Source organism: Macaca nemestrina, chromosome 8 (assembly GCF_043159975.1).
Source record: "Macaca nemestrina isolate mMacNem1 chromosome 8, mMacNem.hap1, whole genome shotgun sequence".
Taxonomy (NCBI): Eukaryota; Metazoa; Chordata; class Mammalia; order Primates; family Cercopithecidae; genus Macaca; species Macaca nemestrina.
In genome coordinates this window covers 153,758,434-153,774,158 of record NC_092132.1, presented here as the reverse complement: position 1 = coordinate 153,774,158, position 15,725 = coordinate 153,758,434, and the positions used below count along the sequence as shown (strand labels likewise).

The following is a 15,725-nucleotide window of genomic DNA, read 5'->3' as shown; positions in this document are numbered from 1 at the left end:
GAGATTTTCTGATTTTTAATATTTTGGTATGACTTCTGTCTTTCCTGAAATTAAAAAGATGCAAGTTGTGTTATGTGTTTCTGCAGTAGTACAACTGTCTTGTAGAATATTATCCCTCAAGAGCAGGGAACATCTTGATTCCAGTTTATTCTCAACTTGGTGAGGTCAGCGAATCAGTTCATCAGGAAGATTAGGTTATACAGGAGAGAGCCCTCATTCTATTCTTTTCTCCCCAGTTACATGGCACAAAAAGCACAATATGGGGGTGAGTTGTCTGCAGTAGAAGCCACAGGCAGATGCTTGTAGACTGAAGGAAAGGGGTCAACTGAGTGAAGTCCAGGTTCTCACCCAGCTTTGACACCTGACCCTGGAGGGAACAGGGCCCCCCTTCTGTGTAGTTCCTTCTAGGACTGACACCTGTTCTTCTCTGAAATATTAACACTGAAAACATGTGGCTGTGTCTTCAGTCACAGAGTAAGAGTGGACACAATACTGTAATTTCTAAGTTGAGTTAGTGCTTCTCCTAAGAGTTACTTTTCTTTTTTCTCCTAAGCAGATTGTTTTGTACTATAGAACTATTAAAAGCAACGATATTTTTATGGGGGAAAATACCATTCATAGAAGAGGTAGAAGGCTTTCAGTTTTGTATGTGATAGTGTTTTTCTTAGAACAACATTTATGAATATTGGAGCTCTCCCCATCTGCTAAGCAACTAACAAAGAAAAACACTCCTTCGCTTCTGCATTGTTGGGCCGTACAGATCAATCTCCCTTATCTGAAATGCCTGGGACTTGAAGTGTTTCAGATTTCAGATTTTTTTCATCTGTTTCATTTACACAGAGCTTGAAGATAATTTCATACAATGTTTTAGTAATTTTATGTACTTGTTAATGTGCAGTTTTCCACTGTGGCATCATGTCAGTGCTCAAAAGGTTTGGATTTTGGAGCATCTCAGATTTTTGGATTACAGGTGCTCCATGTGTATAAGAATGTGCTGCCTTAGTTTCCTGAAATATGTAAGTTCTGATTTTTTAAAATTGAGAGATGATGTAGCCTTCCAAAAGAATTTGCTTTGCCATTCTTGTATTTAGTGAACCTTATCATACTTGATCAAGTCATGAAAATTGAGAACAAGTCTCTCCTAGCAAAGACAGCTGCCCATCTCTTAGTTCTGGGAGGTTCATGTCTTGCCCTGGAGGCTGTGATGTCCACTTCACTGCAGCTACAGTGAATGGCCCCATCACAGCTTCTCCCACTGAGTATCATTCTACAAGGCAGTCCACGTTTTTAGTTCTGAATCCATGCATGGAAGTATTCAAAAAGAGCCATCCCTCCTAATTTAACCCCTGAAGGTGTCAGGTACTTCTTGCCCTGTCTCCCATCTGCTCCATCAGTGTGGCTAACCGGAGGTGAGTGGCCTGGTAGGCCAAACCCAGATTGGAGTCAGGCAGACCTGGACCTGCCTCCAGGGTCTCCTGAGCTTGCTGCCCTCCTAGGGCCTTGGTTTGATGCCATGAACTATCACACAGAGGAGCTGTGAATGTCCAACAGTCCTGCACCTGGAAACCTGGCACATAGCTGGTACTCAGAAAATGGCACTTAGGGTTAGGGTTACTGCTTGTTTTTTGTTTGTTTAGCATCCCAGGAGTTTGTGTTGACTGAGAAACTCAAGTAATATCAAAGCTAGTAAGAAAATGAGACTGGGTGTTGGTGACGGTAAATTCTTACCTGGCCCTGGGACTTGGTCATGAGCCGACACCACGGTGCATCTGTCTCAGGTCGGCATCTGGTGTTTTATCATTTCCCACAGTACATAAGCCTGGAGCTCTCCAGTCAGCAGTGCTGTGGAGCTGCTTCATCTGCTCCCAAGCTGGTTTCCCATCTGTTCCGGCTCTACTATATTGGAGTTCTTTTTTAACTTTTCTACCTGCCTTAGCCTTTCACGCAGTCTTTAAGTAACTGGGCTGAGTTCAGCTCTGGAGCCAAAGACTGACTTCGATGGCCCTCGGCGGGTACACTGGTGCACCCTGCACTCAGGGTCACTGAGAGGGGTGGCGTTATCTCCTGGCTGTACAAAACCTCAGTTAAAAACTGTAGACTTGTCGGCTGGGTCAGGGAAGCCAGGATGAGCCGTTTGGCATTTTTATGTCCTATTTTTTCTTGGTGTATCAGTTGCCAGAATAGAGGTCTGGACACCTGACATTGACCCCACAGTCCTGTGTGGACATCAGGAGCAAAGTTGGAGCCAGAATCTAAGATGAGGTCTCCATGGTGTTCCTGGTCTTGCGGGGGAACCGCTTCGCTGGTGCGGCCTGAACCAGCGGGGGAGGACAGCACAGGAGGGCAGCAGCTGAGGCTTGGGTTTGTGTTGGAAAGTGACACCCACTGGTCTGAAGAAACAAGTGTCAGAGGTGGGGGCTGGCTTAAAGTGTGGAATTGACTTAATTTGCCTTATTTAGCACAGAGCAGACCCTTTGGACATTAAATAACAGAACTTTCCCCCAAAAAACTTACAAATTTTAATATAAACTGCACATGGAAATAGCATCTCTTTTTCAGTGAATAATTTTGAAGGTTATTTAGCACGGCAGCCTCATTAGTTGCCAATTTGAAAGACTTAAAGGTAAAGATATGTTGTCTTAAGACTGTCTTCAAGTAGTTTGGGAATTTGGGTTATCTGATGATGCCTTGTTTGCTTGCTTTAAATAACCTTGTACTGTCCAAATTTAGTTACCTGATGTTTTTAGTTATTTTCGTTAATAATATGAATCAAACCTGAATGCTTACAGTCTGGCTCTTTCTAATCTTTTCCTTTTTTTCCCTCCCTTCACTGCATTCCTTCCTGATTCTTTCTTCATGATCTCAAAGGACTACCACCTTGCTTTACTATTCAAGGTACTTCCCTGTCTTGCCACACATCCCGTGTTCAGGATGAAAACGTTGCATTGGGCTGCATCTCGTGCACGTCATCCTGGTCACCGCCCAGCTCGATTCCAGCTCTCGCTGACTTGAGCTTTCTCAGGACCCTGAGCAGGGCTGAGTGGCCACTTTGATCACCTCAGCAAGGACGAGAGTGTTCATGAAATATTTCGCAGAACAACACCTGAGTGCTGAGGGAGGATGCTAGACGTGCCCATAAACACTTCACCACACAGCACCTGGGTTGGCAGCACTGCCAGGGCATGCCATGGAGAGACCCAGCACTGACCCCAAGGCCTCTGGTCCCGTCTACCTACGTTCCTCCTAAGATTCTGCCAGCCTTCATCCACAAAATTAATTTTTCTTTTGTCGCTTCTCATATTAAATAAAATTCTGGATCCTTAGGTATGTGAGCATGGCCAGCTCCCTTGGAGCAAGCAGGAGCCTCAGGGGCTGAGGCCATGTGTCCCCACGCTCCTGTCCTGTGCAGGGAGCCCAGGCTGATTGAGGGATGAATGGTGGGTGGAGGGAACCCTGTGCGCCAAAGTGCACCAGGAACAGGACAGGACAAAGGAATGGCTGGGACCAGAGGACAGAAAGTCCCCAGTGGTTTCTTCTGTGGCCTTGTAGATTCCCGGGCAATGCAGGGTGGTGTCAGCAGCTGGCTCCTCTGACTCAATACCAGATTCGGCACTGGAGGGCTGACCTGGGGCCGCCGTCTCCTGCCCTACCTGAGCAGGAGTTCCATGGAAAACCTCTGCGTAGAATCGGCTGCGGCTGCCCTTGTGTTGATCATTCTCATCCAAGTTCTCTCTCATGTACCTCTGAGGTGGGGCCCAGGGTCCATGTCAACAAGCAGCTGACGACCCCCCAACCACCATCACTAGAGTGTGGCTGGTGGTGGGCCCCCTCCTAACCATCTCCCACCTCCCCACAGGACTCAGGACACCCCTGCACGGCGGCCGACCCCGACAGCTGCTTCACGCCTGTGTCTCCGCAGCACTTCATCGACCTCTTCAAGTTTTAAGAGTTGCCCCTGCCATCCCTGTTGGAGATTGTGCATCATGCTGTCTGTGCAGGGCTCATAGTGAGTGTTCTGTGAGGTGGGTGGAGGCTCCTGGGAGGCCCCGCTTCCAGAAAGCCTGGGAAGAACTGCCCTTCTGCACAGGGGGAGTGCATGGTTGCATTTTCATCATTGAAGGTCAGAGGCCAAGGAAATCATTTCTACTTTAAACTCTTCTTCTAAGCATATTAAAATGTGAAATTTTGCATATTATATATATATAGTTCAAAAATGTTTCAGGTAGTCAGCTCCACATTCTTTGTTAACCTGACACTAACAGCCAATAATATGCTTCTTAACTGTCAAATTACAGTTTCCCAATTTTATACTAATTGGGGGTGGGTGACAAAACAGTTGATCCTTGTAAATACATTGTACAGAATATTTATTTTTTCTCAAAATGCATTTTAACTACTACATTGGCTGTGCCCAGATGAGTCCTCTTTGAATAGAAAGTGAACCCAGGGCAATGATAGCCATTCTTGTCTTAGGGCTTATGGGTCGGGGTATGAATTGTGCACACACAGCCCAACAACGGGCAGTGGTCTCTGTGGTCCTAAGGCATCCAGCACAGGTTCTGGCAAGGGTACCCCTGCTCGGGGTGTGGGCTGGTCTGTGCATAATCCCGGACTGTGATGGCAACAGCCCAGTGCAGTCTGAACTTCAGTTGTGTTGAAACTACTTTAATAGACAAAGTAATAAATGATGTTTATCTATTGATACAAACCGTCAGTTTTGCATCCTACTGAGAAATGTTGTTAGTGATTTTGATATTTAAATCCTTAAAAGATTGCTTTCTTTTTAAAATAACGCATGTCCATTTTAGAAAATTAGAAAATCAGTCCCACCACCCAAAGATTATTGTGCATGCTGAAAAGAATATGAAAAATCCCCTCAGCAGGCATAGGATAGAAATGCATTGTTGTATATTTCCATTTTCGAATAGGGTCAAGGAACCCAAGAAAATCATTTCTACTTTTTTTTTCCTCTAAGCATAATAAAATTATACTTTTATAGCTTTTATAAATAGGACTAAAAAAAGATTCTGGATTTTTCAGCCCCACTTCTGTGAACTGACACAAATGGCCAAGAATGCATTTATTTGTCAAATTATAGTTTCTCCTGAGGTGATGCAAATACCTGGGGCCTCCATGAATATATGTTAGTTTTTCATAAAACCATAAATGTCCTGTATCCCACTGTTATTTCACAACCCCTCCACCCCACCTTTTTTAGAAACAGAACCATATCCTAAATGTTATTTGGAAACTTGGTTTTTATTAGCTCCGTAGAATCACCCAGATGGAACAGGCTTTATCATCACAGCATCCTGGGGTTCCCGAGTGTCTCGCTGTTAGCATCAATAACTGTGATTAGCATCATCACACATAACAATGTGGCCGTCTCCTTACAATAAACCAGTAGTCAACATCATGAGTCAAACATCATGAGTCAAACATATTTTAAGGCTTTTAAATATATTTCTAGATTGTTTATGAAAAAATTTTTTTTGGAGTTTTTGAGACAGGGTCTTGCTCTGTCATCCAGGCTGGAGTGCAGTGGTATGATCTCGGCTCACTGCAACCTCTGTCCCCCAGGCTCAAGTGATCCTCCCACCTCAGCCTCCCAAGTAGTCAGGACCACAGACATGTACCACCATGCTCAGCTGTTTTTTTGTATTTTTAGTAGAGATGGGGTTTCACCATGTTGCCCAGGCTGGTATCAAACTCCTGAGCTCAAGCAATCCACCTGCCTCAGCTTCCCAAAGTACTGGGATTACAGGCATGAGCCACCGCGTCCAGCTGAAAAAAGAAATTGTTTTAATCTAGGAAAGGGAGTAAGTACGTGGAGTTTCCATTATCCCTGAAGCACAGGTATTTCTTTTTCTGTTGGTGCTGTTTTAATAAGTGAAGAATTTGATGTATGATAAATTGTGAGCTTGAATATTTCCATATATTTATTGTCCATTTGCTTTTCTTGTTTTTGGTAAATTACTTACCAAAAAGTAATGTGTTACTTAATGTGTTATTTGCCTGTTTTTTGTCGGGGGGGGGATGTTAGTTTTTTTTCATATTAGTTTCTTCTTAGAAGGAAACTATCCTTTTGAAGTTGTGGTTCTTTCCCCTAATTTGTCATATACTATTACTGTCATTTAATTGTTAGACATTATAACAGTTCTCAGCTGTGCTATCGAATCACAGATACGTGCATTTAACTTGTATAAATTGCGCAGTACTTGCCTGGAAAACAACCATATTAATAGTGTAGGATTCCAGCTGTTCTGCTGGGCTGGCATATTTCCACAGGCCATGGACACAGCTAGCCGCACTGCCAGTGCATGAGTCACAGCCTTCTGCAGGTGCGTTCGAGGAACAAGTTGTGGGAGCTGGGCAGGTAAGCAGGGATGGTTTACATTGCTGGGGAGAGATTGAAAGGTTAATGGAGGGTATAAAGACAGAATAAAGACAATTTTGAGGCACTTACAGAAGATCAGACAACACCAAACAGAGATGAGAAGAGGAATCATAAATCTCCACATTGGAATGGTATTTTTGAATACAGTTTCTCTCACGGGGCCTTCCAAAAGTAGAGATGCCACTCCTGTGAGATTAAATTACATTCTGATGCCTTCATTGCAGTGAAGTCGATAATTTAGGACACCAAGAGCCTAAAGCCAGGCAGTAAGTTTCACTCACCCATCGTTCCTGCAAAAGGCAATGCCAGACACTCTCAAGATAGAATCTCCAGTCATTCTCGGACCTGTTCCCAGTCTGTGCTGCTCACTCAGGGCTGGTGTCTGTTGACACCCAGTTACAACTTCCTTTTGCCTATTTTGAGAGTCAGAAAGTCATATTCCTCACCTAATTTATGAATACACACAAATTGGAAAGGCATGCAGTAGCCTCTCAGGAGCAGACCAAGTTGTAGCTGTCACGGTTTACTGCGTGATGTACAGGATCTCTGTATGCACTGTGTGTGTGTCCTGTACAGGACTGTACACAGCAAACTGTGTCTACTTTATGAAAAAAAATTAATGATCTGTGAACAATTTTTGCCTTAAATGCTGCTTTTAGAACCAAACTGTCATATAAGATTTATCAGTTCTGTTAACACCTTTGTAGATTCCTGATGCTATGTACAAAATCATGTCATCTGTGAATAGACAGTTTCACTTCTTCCTTTCAGCCTAGATGTCTTTTATTCTTCTTTCTTGCCCCACTTCGCTGGTTAGAATCTCTAGTACAATACTGAATAGCAGTGCAAGGGTAAACATCCTTGTCTTGTTCCTCCTCTTAGGGGAAAGCTTTCAGTCTCACCATTAACTATGATGTTAACCCTGGGTTTTCCATAGATACCCTCTGTCAGGTTGGGGAAGTTCCCTTCTATTCCTAGTTTGTTTTTATCATGAAAGGGTGTGATGGATTTTGTCAAATGCTTTTTCTGCATCTCTTGAGAAGATAATGTGGTTTTTAGCCTTCATAAGATCAATGTGCTGTTTATTACATTGACTGATTTCTGTATCTTAAACCAACCTTGCATTCTTGGGCCAAAGCCCACTAAGTCATGGTTTATGATACCGTTTATACATAGCTGTTGGATTTGGTGTGTTGGAACAGCCAGCCCTCTGTATCCACAGGGGATGGGTTCCAAGACCCCCCCACCCCACCTGCCACCCACCACCTTGTGATCTCTTGGGTTTTGGTGTCTATCTCATAGGATAAGCTTAGAAAGTGTTCCCTCTTCTGTGTTTTGGAAGTGTTTGTGGTGGTTTCTTGTTAACTCTTCTTTAAATGTTGGAGAGAACTCCACATAAGATTTGAAGTCACTGAGAAGCTTCAATTTATCTCCCCTTTTGGAAATTCATTTGTTTTATTATCCTTTAAGAGGATAAGACCATTTTCTCTGGCAATGCCTTGTAATGGTTTTTCTTTTCATTGCGAAGGCCTAACCTAGTAGATAAATGGACTATGAAACCTAGTCTGTTCTGCTTATCTTCAGAATTATCAAAAGGAAAGGGTGCTGCCCTCTGAAAAAAGTCAGAAGTGAGCTTGGCTTATGAAACTTGAGTTTTTAATCTCCCTCTCTTCATTATGATGTGTGCACGTGATGGACACCACTCACCTCCCTTTAGTCCCTATCTAGTGCAATATCGAATGCTACCCAATGACAAAGCCAAGGGATTAGCAACAGGTAGGAGGAAAAATAAGGACCTGCATACATGACTAACCAGCACCAGCCATTGGGGCCTTCTGATGGCTGACACCAGCATCCACCCTGCTCTCAACCTCCCTGCACCCATGTCTATCTCAACAGAATTGCTGCTTTTGTCTTCACTTAAGCCCCACTCCTTGTCCCCACCTGTTGTTTCTGCATAGAGGAAGCAGACTCTCAACTTTGGAAAGCAGTGTCCCCCCGCATCCCATGGGCTCAATGCCACTGAGCTGGTAGGAGCTGCTCAGGTGTAGCCTCTGCCTCCAGAATTCCAGCAGGAACTGCATCACTGTGTGCCTAAAAAGCCCTGGCTCACAGCGTGAGACAGTGTGTTCTAGGTGGTAGCGTGGCACCTACACACGCACCCCCAGCAGTCCTCTCTAAACTCAGGCAGTGCATGGCTGCTGCCATTCCCACCCTCAGCATCTGTGAGATGAAGGAGTCGCTCCCCAGGGCATCTGCCCCAATACAGGCCACGTGGATCTGCCATTGCTTTTCACGCAAATGCCTAGGAGAGGCTGTTAACCCTCCTAGTTGTTCTTTTTGTACTTGGTCCTCTCCCTTCCAATCCTCACTGGCTCAAGTCCACAGAGTGACAAAGAACAGAGATGCCCAGAGCACGAGCTGGAGGGACAAGCAGGAGAAGGCACCGCTGGTGCCACAGGGGTCTTGGACCGTAACCAGGGTTCACTGAGGATAGGGTTCCTTTGAAATGCTCTTGTTCTTCCTGTTTAAGGGAGAGCAAAAAAAATGAGGGCATCTGTGTCAAATAGGAGAGACACCTCAACTGTCTCGTTTTTGTGTGGAAATTTCATTTTTATTTGATAATCATTTGAGAAAGTTGCACAGATGAAGGCAAGTTGGCTTTTATTATCTACCTATGTAGTCAATTCTAATGTCATTTAAAAGAATTTGATGTATTAAAATACACATGAAATTTACCATCTTATCCATTTTAAGTACGCAATTTAGTAGCATTAAATACATTCATACCGTGCAGCCTTCTCTACCATGTATCCACAAGTTCAAGTTTACAAGATGAACTTCTGTCATCTTGTAAAACTGAAGCTCTGTACCCATTAAGCACCAACTCCCTATTCCCCATCCACCAGCCCCTGACAGCCTCTGTTTTTCTTTGTCTTTTTGAATTTGACTACTGTAAGGACCTCGTATGAGTGGAATCAGAAGAGATTTGTCCTTTTGTGACTGTCTTATTTCACTTAGCATAATGTCCTCAAGGTTCATCCAAGTTATGGCATGTGTCGTGATTTCTTTTTAAGGCTGATACTCTGTTCTATGGGTAGACCACATTTTGTTTGTGCACTCATCTGTTGATGGACACTTAAGTTGCTTCCACCTTTTAGCTATTGTGAATACTGCTGCTGTAAACATGGGTGTGCAAATATCTGAGCCTCTGCTTTCAATCATATGGCAATTCTGTGTTTAATTTCTTAAACTGCCATAACTGATTTCCATGGTGGCTGCACCATTTTACATTCCTACTGAAGAGTCCAGTTTCACCACATCCTTGCCAACACCTATTCTTAATCATTGTCATTCTAATGAGTGTGAAGTGGTATCCTGCTGTGATTTTGATTTGCATTTCCCTAATGACTAGTGATGCTGAGTATCTTTTTGTTTGTTGGCCTATGTCGTCTTTGGAGAAATGTCTATTTGGGCTCTTTGTCCTTTTTTCAATCAGGTGTGCATTTTTGTTAAGTTGTAAGAAGTCTTTATATGTTCTGGGTATTCACCCTTTTCAAATATATCATTTGCAAATACTTTCTCCCATTCTGTGGATTGCCTTTCACTCTGTTTTCTTCTTTGATGCATGGAAGTTGTTTCTGTGTTTCTTTTAGTTATCTGTGCCTCTGGTGTCATATCTAAGAAATCACTGCCAAATCTAATGTTGTTAAAATTTTCCCTTATGTTTCTCCTAAATGTTTTAGTTTTAGCTCTTAGTTAAGGCCTTTTGTCCATTTTAATTTTTATATGTGGTGTGAGGTAGATCTAGCTTCATGTGAATGTCCACTTGTTTAGCACCATTTGTTGAAAAGACTGTCCCTTCTCCCTTGAATGGTCTTGCCACCATCAAAAATCATTTGACCCATATGTGCAAGGGTTTATTTAGGGATTTGCTATTCTATTCCATTGGTCTATATGACTCTTTGTTTCACTACAACACCATTTTGATTATTGTAGCTTTGTCATAAGTTATGAAATAAGGAAGTGAGAGACCTCCTACTTTGTTCCCTTTCAAGATGATTTTGGCTGTGTGAGGTCTCTTGAGATTCCATATGAATTTCAGGATGGGAAAAAAAAAAGCCATTGGGATATTTTGATAGAGATTACATGAAATCTGTAGATTGCTTTAGACTATGGACATGTTAATATTAAGGCTTCCAAACCATAAACACGGAATTGCTTTCTATTTATTTGTGTTGACCTTCCTTTCAGCAATGTTTTATGGTTTTCAGTGTACAAGTCTTTTACCTCAAGTTTATTCCTAAATATTTCAGTTTTTTGTTACAATTATAAATGGAATTTTCTTAAATTTCCTTTTGAGGTTGCTTGTTATTGTATAGAAATATCATAGATTTGTTGTGTTGATTTTGTAAATTGCAATGTTACTGAAATTGTCTATACAAAGACACTAGGATTTTCTACATATAAGATCATGTCATCTGCAAACAGAGATAATTTTGCTGCTGCTTTTCCAGTCTGGATGCCTTTTATTTCTTTTTCTTGCCTAATTGCTCTAAGACTCCAGTACTGTGTTAAATAAAAGTGGTGAGACAGGGTATTTCTGTCTTGTTCTTGATCTTCAAGTAAATGCTTTCAGTCTTATTGAATATGATGTTTACAGTGGGATTTTCATATGGCCTCTATTTGAGGTTGTTTCCTTCTATTCCCAGTTATTGAGAGTTTTTATCATGAAAGGGCATGACGTCTCAAATGCTTTTTCTGCATCAGTTGATACCACATTTTTTTTCCTTCATTCTGTTAATGTAATATGTATTACATTTATTGACTTGAGCATGTTGAAACATCTTTGCATACCAGCTATAAATCTCACTTGGCCATGATGTGTAATCCTTTCAATGTCCCCCTGAATTGTGTTGGCCGTATTTTGTTGAATACTGATAAAAAAAAAAAAAATCTTGGTCAGGAATACCGATGTGTGGTGTTCTTTTCTTGTAGTGTCTTTGTCTTTGTTTGGTTTTGGTATCAGAATAATGCTGCCCTCATAGGATACATTTGGAAGTGTCCTTTCCTCTTCAGTTTTTTGGAAGAGTCTGAGAATTGATTTAATTCTTCAGATGTTTGGTAGAATTTCCATATGGCCCTGCGCTTTTCTTTGTTGGGAGGCTTTTCATTACTAATTCATTCTCTTGACTAGCATAGGTCTGTTTAGATTTTCCATTTCTTCATGATTCAGTCTTGATACACTGCTGTGTGTTTCCAAGAATTTGTCCAGTTCATCTAGGTTATCCAATTCATTGATATATAATTGCTCATAGTACTCAGTTGTAATGTCCCCTCCTTCTGGTTTTTAGTTGTTTTTCTTAGTCACTCTTAGCCAGAAGTCAGTTTTGGTTATCAGCAAACTCTTGGTTTCATTTATTTTCCTCTATTACTTTTCTGTTCTCTATTTTTGTCTCTGCTCTAATCTTTATTATTTCCTCCATCCTGCTGGCTTTGGGTTGATTGCTCTTCTTTTTCTAGTTCTTTCAGATGTAAATTTAGTGTTGACTTGAGATCTTAATTTTTTTAATATTTGTATTTACAGTTATAAATTTCCTTTCTACCACTTTCACTGTGCCTGTTTTTTGTATGTTATGTTTAAATTTTCATTTATCTCAAGATATTTTCTAATTTCCCTTGTGATTTCCCCCATTAATCCGCTGGTTGAGAGTGTTGTTTAATTTTCACAAAATTGTGTACTTTACAGTTTTTCATCTAGTTACTGATTTCTAGTTTCATCCCACTGTGGCCAGAAAAGGTATTTTATTTCTTCAGTCTTTTGAAATTTCTTGACTTGTTTTGTGGTCTAACATACTGTCTATCCTAGAGAAAGGTCCATTTGCACTTGAGAAAAATGTGTGTACTGCTGTTGTGTCTGTTAGGTCCAGTTGCTATGATGCTGTTCAAGTTCTGTCTTGCGACTGATCCTCTGTCTGGTTGTCCTATCCATTACTGAACGTGGGCTGTTACTGAAAGAAGTCTCCTACTCTTACCATGGAACTACCCATTTCTTCCTTTGATTCTGTCAATGTTTGTTTCATATACTTTGGGGCTCTGATGTTTGGTGCATATATATTACATCTTCTTGGTGAATTTTCAGACTTTTTAAATTTCAACAACATGAACATGAAATTATAGGATGTCTGGGATTTCCTTTGAATCCGTGGGACTGGGAGTAACTATAGATGAAACAAGGCTGGCCAGTAATTTGAGGCTGCAAGGATAGGTACACATTGGGGTGTAAAGCAGGGCTCAACACTTTTTCGGTAACGGAGCAGATGGTAAATATTGTTGGCTTTTCTAGCCATGTGGCGCTCTTGCCACTTTGCAGTAGCGGCATGAAGCAGCCACGCCACGCACCAGTACATGTGGCTATGTTCCAGTCAAACTTTTTGGACAATAAAATCTGAATTTCACATACTTTTCTTATGTCATTAGATATTACCCTTTTACCTCTTTTCACTGTTTAAAAATGTAAAAATCATTCTTAACATTTGGGCTGTGCAAAAACAGGGGGTGGACCCAATTTTGGCCTGTATTTCGCTTGCCAACCCGATTTATACTTTTGTATCTATTTGACATTTTCCATTAAAAGTTATATAACATTACTTTTTTATACCTGTTACTTTTTATTGTAAAAATAATGTATTTTCATTGTAGAAAGCTTTTTTAAAAAGCCAAAATACACACATAAAAATGTTACCCATGAATTATGAGAATTACTTCAAGGTAATTATCCTTATTTTGAAATAGCTTTCCAATATTTTATATTGCTTTTTGAAGATGCATAACATGATCCCAAATAGTTAACTAAACACCACCCTCCTCACCCCTCCTGCCCAGAAACCCACCCATCTGGAGCTGCATCTCCCAGGAAAGGAGACTCCAGAGGGAACTGCCTTCTTGCACTTCTCTAACCTGGATTCCCAAGGGAAAGATGTGCATCTTCATGCTGAGCTTTGAAGATTCTTACAGAATAAAAATTCTCACCATATCCTTCTGTCTTAAATAGCACCAGTTTTAAAGTCTCCAGGGAGAAGAGATTTCTAAAACTCTAGTTTCCAAAGAATGAAAAAAAATCACTTCTCAAAACTCAAAAGGTATTTCGTCACCCCTACACCATCCAGATTTGTTCAGCTTTCTTGAAAATAAATTATCTTAATTTTAAAAAATATTTTCCTAAAACTCTATAATGCCAAAGGGATCAATATCATCACTTGTTGTAAAAACTAAAACTCTACCCCTTTATCAGTAAGTGAAAATACCTGCAACTCTGAAAAACCATGCTGAGACATTAATTTCTGAATACTTAAATGGGGCCCAGTTGCAGTCCCTCACACCTGTAATCCCAGCGCTTGGGGAGGCCGAGGCCAGAGATTGCTTGAGCCCAGGAGTTCAAGACCAGCCTAGGCAATATAGCAAGACCTCATCTCTCCAAAAAAAAAAAAAAAAAAAAAGCCAGGCATGGTGGCACAACATAGTCCCAGCTCCTTAGGAGGCAGAGGTGGAGGCTGCACTCAGCTGTGGTTGTGCCACTGCACTCCTGCCTGGGCAACAGTGTGAGACCCTGTCTCAAAAAATACAAAAATATTTAAGTGTATCCACGCAAACTGATAGCCACCGAGGGGGTGGGGGGTGGTCACTGTTTATTACTGATAGACACACTTGAAACAGATGAAACCACTCACTGCTCACTGGTAAGGGAACAGTTGGTCACCAAAAGACAAAGATGCCAGCATGTTGATGATAACCTTCAAACATAATCAGAAACCTAGTGGATGGAGATTTGCCAGGAAACAGCAGGTCTTGGAGATATAGTAACCAAACTCCAGAGAATGGAATACCTCATGAAGGTGACAAGCCCTTCAGTGGTGATGAAGCCAGTCTCTGAGTCAGAGAAAGGCGCAAAGGAAAGCATCATGTTCCCAAGGCACAAATGCCAGGAGAAAACAAGCCCACCAGCAGGAGGCCTGCCTTTAACACTCACCTGCTGGTGTGAGGAGACGAGGCCGCAGCCGCATCAACCCTGGCTCTCCTATGTAACATTCACTCGGGACTGCCCATGCCCCTCCTACGGGCTCAGCACCATTCATGCTCCTTATCTGTTAACCCCTTCCCCAAACCCTGCTCTTCCAGCAGATGGCGCACACTGCCACACGTGGCTGAAAGGATAGCCACGTGTGGGGAAAGCCGGAGGTGCAGTCACTCCCCAATGACTATGTTTTCCCTCTAAAAAGTTAAGTGTCACATTTCAAAACACCAGCTTATTTAGTAAACCGGTTTTTCTGTACATAACCCAGACAGGCACCTCTTTGGGGCCCCCATGTCTACACAGAGTTGGGCACTGCCCTGGACTCTGATCTACCTGATGGACAGCTGGTACAACTTAATCAGCTGTCAGCCTTAAATGAGGCTCAGAAAATACAGGGAAGTGTCGAGTGCATTCGAGCACACAGCTTGAGGACGGCCACCTGGGGGATGGGCCCCACACCAACAGGGTCAGCGTTCCACAGTGGGAAAGTTAAGGCTTCGCTCACAGGCAGGAGCTGAGATGTCCGAGTCATGCTGTTCTCCACAGACCAGTGTGTGCGCTACGGCGACTTGCCCCATTACAGATGGTGCACTCCACCAAGTGAGGAGCAGTGATCTCAGGGACCTCGTCTCCAGTGCATTTGGTCGTTTACAGGGAAAGAAAGGCAGAGGTTGCAGCTGCATGCGTCATGGCTCCAGCTGCATAGCTGCATTCCTTCCAATACTCACAACAGTTTTCTGAGTGCTTTTTAAATTGTAGTTTCAGGGGGCACATGTGCCGCTTTGCTGCATAAATATGTTGCATGGTGTGGGGTTTGGGTTACTTTTGAACTCATCACCCAGACAGCGAACGTAGTGCTCAGCTTTTCAACCCTTGTACCCCTTCCTCCTTCCCTCTTCCCTTTTGGAGACTCCAGAGTAAAGTTCCAATGGCATTAAGTTTGAATTAAGTTTGACTTACTCAGTTTCACACAGCTTTATAACCAAAGGCCACACAATCATGTTACCTCTCAGGAAAGCAAGGGGCTCTGTAGCGTCTTGGCTGTTGTGTGAGCGATGTCCACTAATGCAGCCTTCATTTCAAGTTCTCCTCTCCTTCCTCCTCCATTCAGGATCTATCAAGGGGAAGGTGATGGGCTGTGACATGAGTCACACTCACAGGATCCCTGTAGCGTGGAAACAGAACAGTGTCTTCTGATCTCAAGGTGGTTAGCATGTTTCTAATTCCCATGGAAATTGGTTTGCTAGTGCCTAC

General features: G+C 42.3%; 2 protein-coding genes across 16 annotated transcripts in view; one reads left to right on the top strand and one right to left on the bottom strand.

Annotated features, from left to right (window-relative positions):
- Positions 1–15,725, top strand: part of LOC105491906 (F-box protein 25) — a 79,059-nt gene that overhangs the window by 61,407 nt on the left and 1,927 nt on the right. For 8 of the 11 annotated variants that reach the window (XM_011758635.2, XM_011758630.3, XM_071068688.1 and 5 more), the window contains 2 exons: positions 2,869–2,895; positions 3,857–13,047. In XM_011758635.2, coding sequence (XP_011756937.1) covers positions 2,869–2,895; positions 3,857–3,946 — 117 coding nt within the window. In that variant the 3' untranslated portion in view covers positions 3,947–13,047. Of the gene's footprint in view, positions 1–2,868; positions 2,896–3,856; positions 15,676–15,725 lie in introns of those variants that run through there. The other 3 variants (XM_071068690.1, XM_071068686.1, XM_071068685.1) reach the window with 2 other exon arrangements.
- The window catches only part of TDR (testis development related protein), a 76,113-nt gene continuing 65,868 nt past the window's right edge, over positions 5,481–15,725 (bottom strand). For 2 of the 5 annotated variants that reach the window (XM_071068691.1, XM_011758643.2), the window contains exon 6: positions 5,481–15,636. Coding sequence is in view for 2 of the 5 variants with exons in the window: in XM_011758640.3 (XP_011756942.2) it covers positions 15,481–15,585 (105 nt within the window). In the remaining 3 variants the exon portion in view is untranslated. The remainder of the gene's footprint in view (positions 15,637–15,725) is intronic. The other 3 variants (XR_011607322.1, XM_011758640.3, XM_011758641.3) reach the window with 3 other exon arrangements.